Source organism: Glycine max, chromosome 14 (assembly GCF_000004515.6).
Source record: "Glycine max cultivar Williams 82 chromosome 14, Glycine_max_v4.0, whole genome shotgun sequence".
Classification (NCBI taxonomy): Eukaryota; Viridiplantae; Streptophyta; class Magnoliopsida; order Fabales; family Fabaceae; genus Glycine; species Glycine max.
The window spans coordinates 17,537,403-17,544,801 of record NC_038250.2 but is presented as its reverse complement, the minus strand read 5'-3'; the positions used below and the strand labels follow the sequence as shown (position 1 = coordinate 17,544,801).

The following is a 7,399-nucleotide window of genomic DNA, read 5'->3' as shown; positions in this document are numbered from 1 at the left end:
AACTTCTTGGGCCATGAAAAATAAATGAAGAGTGACCCTTTAGATTAATCTTGAATGAGTTTAAACCTAATTCAACCCGGAAAGATAGCTCAAGGAGTGAGAATTATCCTTCACTTATATAGTCTAATTTGACTTTATTTTTAAATGATAAGCGATCTTTTTTTTTTAATTTTTTTATTACTCTTGAATATGGGACTTGAGTTTTTTTCCAACATTAATTTTGCTTTGATTACAATAAAAATGTTATTTTTTCTTAAATTATATAATGTGATAAATATTTATAATAATATGTAAAAATATGGTAATCAAACAAACAAATTTTATTCATCTCAAAAAACATGATTCCCTAGCATTAAAAATTTCTTCCTACTAAATGCCTCCTGAAAGTAATCGTGAAGCACTTGATATAGCAAGCTGCCTAAGGGCTACCTGAAAATGGAGTACAAATAGATGCCAAAGTACTACAATTATCTGCTTCAATTGTATCATGATGTAACAATTTTAAGTTACAAGATCTAGAAGTACCAGAGCTTGGTACCATCCTACAAGTTACAACTACTGATCAGACGGTAATTGCGAATTAACAATAGCCAAATAATTACAACCAAGGATAATACACCTTTCCTCTGCATCAGAAATTCCGAAAGTCAATATTTAGTCTTCACATATGCATCATTTACAGTTTTAACTTGAGCCTCGAAAAGTGACTGCACCGGTTTCGGAGACAAATTTGCCACACTCTTGAACTGTCATAGAAAACAAAATTCACTGTCATTAAGCTAAAACAAACTTAGTTTTGGAGATAAACGTAATAAGCCTTGTGATATATATTTAGCAATTGGAGCATGTGACTACTTCATCTTTTGGAATGTGCATTTCTACCTTCTGCTGTTTATATTTTTCGCGAATAGCATTCAGGGAACAGCCTTTCGTATCAAGTTGCAAATCTGCCAGTGCAAGGACAGTAGTTTTAAGCTCAGACACTTTGTAATTTGTATAGTGTTCCATGGTTGAATTCTGCAAATAAATGCACGGGTGAGTCTTTGGATCTATTTACATCCAAACAATAAGGAAAATTGTCAACTTGCAAATAGTCATAATAAAGTACAGACCCATGGATGTTCTGATTGGTTGAGAGTCCATCTGGCGATTAATACCGCAGATGCAGCTATAAGGGAAGGTAGAAACTGCAAGAAGCTGTATTCAACAAGAGTAAGCTCTGCTAAATAATTTGCCAGAAATTCCAGTTCAACATAAGAAACCTGTATAACATGGAAAATTTACAACCAAATTGGTTTTGTTTGTTTCCCTTTTGGGCACAGTAAAAAGTTAAATTGTGGATGTTTAATAGCAGCTACAGTCTACAGTATACCTTGTAAGAAGATTGTGCTGCTAGGATGAACCTCCTGAAAGAAAGACAAGATGGTCATAGTTCAGTTATGCTTTAACTATATGACATAAACGACGCAAGTATGCAACAATAACAAAGCCTTTTCCCATGAGGGGTCGGCTCCGTGAAACAAATGGTGTCATGTTCTATTGTAAATCATGTTTATAGACAAACTATTTTAACTGAGTCTCTTAACGATTTTTCATATTATTTTTTCTCAATCTTCCCTTTGTCTATGGTGATTTGAGTTACCCTCCATCAGATCTACTCTCTTTAGTGTGGCTTTTACAGCTCTTCTTCAATCAAGCCTAAGCCACCTTGGGTGAGCTTCTACCATCTTTATTATGTTTAGTATGCCTGTTCATCCGACGCAACATTCTCATTTCTACTACATTGAGTTTATTCTCTTGTTAGCTTTTACTACCCAATATTTAGTTCCCTACATCATAGATCTTATGCAGTATAATTTTCCAATAAGCTTGAGTACCTTTTGGTTACAAATAACGTGAAACACTCCATTTAGTCCAACACACTTGAATCCTATGGTTTACTTCTCCCTCTATTTCTCTGCCATTTAGTATAATGAAACCCATATAGTCTGAGTGACTTTTGGTATGGTTTACAATTTTCACCTCTAAGGTAAGATTAATGGTTTTCTAATTAACTTACATTTCAAGTATTCTGTCTTATTTCTACTTCACAAAATCACGTACTTCCAAAGCTTATCTTGACATTTCTAACTTCCCATTTATTTTCTTTCTAAGCTCTCCAAGCAGAGCTATTAGTATGTTTGAGTATCCATTCAATCGCCGACCAGTGAGATTGGAATTGGCATTCAACATGCGTAGGAAAGTGAGAAACATGAAAAACAAACATAAAGAGAATCATTTACAAAAAGCATGCATCTTAACATCGGCTCTAGAATATGCTTAGTGGGCACATCATTTGAATGAAAATTGCACATAATAATAATAATAATAATAATAATAATAATAATAATAATAATAATAATAATAATAATAATAATAATACGCACCTGAGAAATGTTTTTGTGGTGGGAACAGATAACTGAAAATGCAACAGATTTAGAACCCCACTCTCCATTTTCAATACCTATCAAGTGCCAATGGTTAGGTGTTTTATATATCACTAGCAGCTGTAATAAATACAATTTGAAAAAATGAAGGTTCCAACAAAACTACCAAATGTTATACCTCTGCTTTTGTGTACGTATTATCTGTGATGAAGCAAAATTCTTCCACTCGAGGAGCACAAATCTCTTCATACTTTCTTAAAGCCATGAAAAAGAATGACAAGCAATTTAGAATTTTCTCGCGACTTCGAAAAATTTGAAATCATATCATATATTATTGGTTGTCCCTATCAGATTAACCAAGTGCATTCAAGATCAACAATTTAACATTGACTAGAATAAATTATAATGCAGCAATTTGAGTGTATTCTAATACTGTACAGCTATTGTAAAAAAGCAAAGCAAAACAATAAAACACTTTCCAAAGTGATAAAAAACTTGGAGGAGCCATACCATGAAAGCTAGTAATTACAGTTTAAGAGCCCAAGACCTTGTAAACCCCACACTAGAATCCTATACTTCCAATGTGGGACTCAGTCCCATACCTTGCAATTTGATCCTAACACAAACACATATTTGCTGGGAGTTGCAAAGATTATTTATGGAAATCAAAATAAAATTCCCTTAAAACTTTGTTAACTTTATCATACAGAGAATCACGAGGATAAAATTTATACCACGTGGAATCTGTTAATGGACAAACACATACAAGTCAAAGACCTACAAATAAAGTAATTATACAATTCATCATACTAGATTGAGGACGTAAAATATATTGTGATACCAACCTCATTATAAAATTCCTCAGTATTCATAGTTATGAGTTCAGAGAGAAACATCAAAAAGCTTAAAGCAGAGCATGTGGAACTTGCATATTACTTGATCAGGACGAACTGGACATTTATAAAGTATTGTACTTACGATGCAATCAGCATGCAAGTAACACCCAGCAACTGGAGCCTTTGTTTCTGAACCAAACTTTGAGAAAGAAACCGATCAATGAGATTCACAGTAAGGTAAAGAGTATCTGGAACTAGCTTATATTCCTCAGAAACCTGAAAAGAGAATATAAAAAAGCTTCAGCTATAACCCATTCAGCAGCCAAGGATTGAAGCAACTGATGCAAAGATTGAAGCTAACAGTAATAAAAGAATTGTTTTTTATTTCTAATAATGTGCCTTTATCATGGATATGTTATAAAAATTCAGCTCTTCTCAGTATGAATTATTCAACTGTTCCCATTGAAATCTGTCCACAAGAATGCAGTAACAAGATTTTTTGTGCATAATAGGAGAGGCATGGAGGCAGTAGTTGAGATGGTGACATGGAAGTCAAGTACCGAAATGTAACACCAGATTCAAAAGAGAAAGAATGCATGTTTTTAATGTTTTTTATGAACTTACAAAATTATTACATGGAGAAGAAAAGGAAACTTGGATTAGAAATTAGAATAAAGTTTTCTAATTCCCACATGGCGAACACAAGGGAATATTAAATAATCCTTTTTTTCAGAGATGAGCTCGTAAAAATTTAATAAAAGGGTGAGCCAATGCCTGAGTTTTCGACCTAGTGGGATCTAGGGAGCGTACATATACACAACTTACTCCCATAAATTGAGAGGTTGCTTCTAGGAGTTGAATTCTTAATCTCTTGGCCATGAGGCAACAACAATCTTACCATGGTACCAAGGTTCACCCTCAACTTATCAAAATTTGACATTAACTGAATAAATAACATGGTTGGGGAGTAATGAAAAATTTAACTCTGAAGAAAAACACATAGTATTGTATTGTCATGTTGATTACTTCAAAAGTTTCTCTGCAATAATCTAGAGGAAGAATCAAAGAAGTGCAACTGTCAAAATTATACGAAGACCAAAATTACATACATTGAGGAAGATGAATTGTATTACACAGATAGATTTGCAACAAGTGGCAATAGGAAAAGCTTAAGATGCCAAGTAGTATAGATGTAAAAAATTGCCACGAGACTAACCTCCACAAGCCAATCAATCAGAATTCCTCGCATGCTTGGAGTGATATCTTGCTGTAACTTGTCCATGTAATCACTTAACGGTCTCCTTTCAAACTGGAAAGATTTAACCAAAATTTAATGTCAAACTTTTGTAGTGAAACTTATCCATTTTTTCCTAACTTCTATATTTTAATTTAATTTATTCAACAATAATACAATGCTACTGAATAAACATGCTCTCCGCTTTTAATACTTTGAAAGAATGTTATAAAGCAGTCAGACAGTCACTGAGAAAAACAGAAATCACAACAATGGTAAAGAGAAGCTACTGCAATGTCGCCAGTCAAGTAATCAATAATAGTATAGGGGCAATAATCCAAATATTGAATGACATTTCTACAACACTAACCTCCCTGACAAATATATTATTGTATATATCAGGGGCATATGAACTCCAAACTTGAGGATCCTTTAACTCCACTGAATCAATGTCCACAATGCCCAAACGTTCTGAAAGTTTTAGTTTCTCAGTAATCATATCAATGTCTGCATAATCCAATAAAAAAATCAGTTAATTATGAAATGCTAACTTGCATGTTATCCTTTTTGTTGCGACTATTTTAATGCTTTAGCAAAAAGGCAATCATATAAGTTTTATACATGTGAGTAAAGTAAACAAGTAAAAAAGAAGACATACAGAAGAAAAGGGCACAAACTTATGTTACAAAGAAAAAGTTACCTCATTTTCAACCAGAGAAGTGTTATTATAAATGTCAATTTTACAATCATTATTGCATAAATCGCATACCTATATAGTCTAGTAAACTAGAAATGCATACTAGCAATGACACATAAGATTATTGAAAAACCTTTGTTTGGAGGGCTAAGGATTTCATCAGACTTCATAGAGTTCTGCATTGAAAGCAGAGGACCTGCCATAACAGACATAGAGGGTTGCACTAGCTCTGTGTCTTCCGGCCTTTCTACAATAGCATCATGTGTCTGTACCATCGATATTGTGGATAAATCTTTTGCTAACTCTGCTCTAACATCTTCTTGAGTTGACAAAACTTGAATGGAGACATTGGAAGATCCCTTTGTGTTAGTCTTCTTGTAACCTCCTCTTGCCTATATAATGCACAGATATTACCATCTTCCTTAAGGCAACTTATAAATATCCTTCAATTGCATTCTAGTCACTGAATGTTTGAGTTGCTCTTTAAATTTACAAAATCTTTATTCAGCTAGTTCTTTATAAGAATCCAGTGTTATCAAGTGTGGATGGTGGAATACGGTGGAAGGCCAAAATTCTGCCCATCTAAACAAGCCATTGCAGCCTATGGCGCTGCCATAATGGGCCTCCCTTCATAAATTGCCTTTGAGGATTGGCAAAAAATCCGTCATGCCATTCTGCCACGGTGGCTATGGTGCCGCCATTTAACATAAGAAATCAAAGTGAAATACAAGACGAATTAAGGTATTAGAGCATTGCAAATTCAAGAACTACCTTGTGCACAATTACCTAATTTCTTCAAAATAAGCCAATAAGATACTCAAAACACCCACCAAACTAAGTTGCTTACTTAAACCATGTTGATGACTTCAACAAATGTAGATGTCTATGTGAATTAGAGGAAGAAAAAAAATAAGTGTGTCATAGGTTTTAAAAAAGGGTGTAGGACCGCGATTTCGGCTGCAATGTTAAGGTTTCTGGGGTGTACACCACCGCTACGTGAATGCAATTGTGGCCCCGTGAATGCAATTGTGGCCGCATAAGCTGCATTGGTCCCCATTTCTTACAATATCAAGAAACACAACCAAATTGCAACCAACCGCAATTTAACTTACACTGCATACCTGTGATTTTCTGCTTATGTTAGATACATCTGCTAGTGCTGTCCTACTGTTGTTTTTACATTCCTTCTTGAAAGACGGTCTAGAAGAGGCAGAGACCCAACCCAAAGCAGCTCTTGCCATTGCTCGAGTGACCCGAACACCACGCTCTTCACCCTCTCTTACACCACCCATTACAGCATTTTCTCTATCCATCTTCTCATGTCAGACCAACACCAACCTGAAAAATCAACAACACTTCATGTGAAAAAGTGAAAAAACCTAGCTCTTTACCGTTTCTAGAGACTAAATAAATCACCACAACACAAATATCAACAATAACTTTCTTTTTTATTTTTATTTTATTTTTTAAAAAAGAAGCATCAGCGTCGTGAGTCCTGAAATGCAAATAACATAAGTTAATTTCTCAAGAGCTTAACCTCTCTCTATGTTATTAAAAATTCAGCGAGTGAATGAACGAGAACGAGTGTGTGAGTGAGTGAGTGAGTGATGATATCTTTAGAATTCAGAGTGAGAAATTCAGCAACGAGTTTTTCTTTTTTTCTCTTCTCTGTTTGGTGTGTGTGAGAGACAAAATAATTCTGTTGAATTAAAAATTCAAATTGCGGTAACGACGCGCGGCGACAACGACGGTGGTTAATCGGGACGCAGATCTGTGCATGAGAATCGTAACAAAAATTTCAAAGAGTGAAGGCTCTGGAAAAGGAACGCAAGTGTGCTTACTCTGTTTGTTTGTTATTCAGAGCTCATATTTCGCGTCGCGACCTTGAAATTCAACGAGAGAGAGAACGAAACAGAAGGGTGTGAGTGTGAAAAAAAAGAGCACAGCTGCACAGTGGAATAAAAGCTTAGGAGGAGCGTGAGCGCAGCAGCGAGAGCGGGAGTGAGACTAACCACAGTTTAAAAAAAGTTAAAAACACGTCAAAATCCAAAACGCCACCATTAAAAAAAATATTGCTTAGATTTTCTAGCGTTATTTTTATTTTACCATTAAGATTAATTTTTTTTTATGTCTACAATAAAGGTTTGGATTTATTAAGTTAATTATAGACGAAAATTTTTAGTTTTAAGTAAAAATGTTTAAAAAT

The 7,399-nt window shown here is 34.6% G+C and overlaps 1 protein-coding gene across 2 annotated transcripts; it reads right to left on the bottom strand.

The window, feature by feature from the left end:
* Nucleotides 1-305: 305 nt before the first annotated feature.
* On the bottom strand, nucleotides 306-7,198 carry LOC100777132 (cyclin-A2-2). Of its 2 annotated transcripts, XM_006596057.4 has the most exons (12): nucleotides 7,035-7,197; nucleotides 6,315-6,531; nucleotides 5,327-5,585; nucleotides 4,867-5,003; nucleotides 4,479-4,571; nucleotides 3,405-3,538; nucleotides 2,605-2,680; nucleotides 2,427-2,503; nucleotides 1,373-1,406; nucleotides 1,113-1,262; nucleotides 883-1,017; nucleotides 306-746 (listed from the first exon to the last, which is right to left on the bottom strand). In XM_006596057.4, the coding sequence occupies exons 2-12, from the start codon at nucleotides 6,504-6,506 to the stop codon at nucleotides 648-650; spliced, it is 1,386 nt and encodes a 461-aa protein (XP_006596120.1). In that variant the 5' UTR covers nucleotides 6,507-6,531; nucleotides 7,035-7,197; the 3' UTR covers nucleotides 306-647. The 2 variants fall into 2 exon arrangements, with proteins under 2 accessions (XP_006596120.1, XP_040865027.1); XM_041009093.1 differs by lacking the exon at nucleotides 306-746 and having other exon boundaries at nucleotides 881-1,017; nucleotides 1,113-1,197; nucleotides 7,035-7,198.
* Nucleotides 7,199-7,399: the final 201 nt, after the last annotated feature.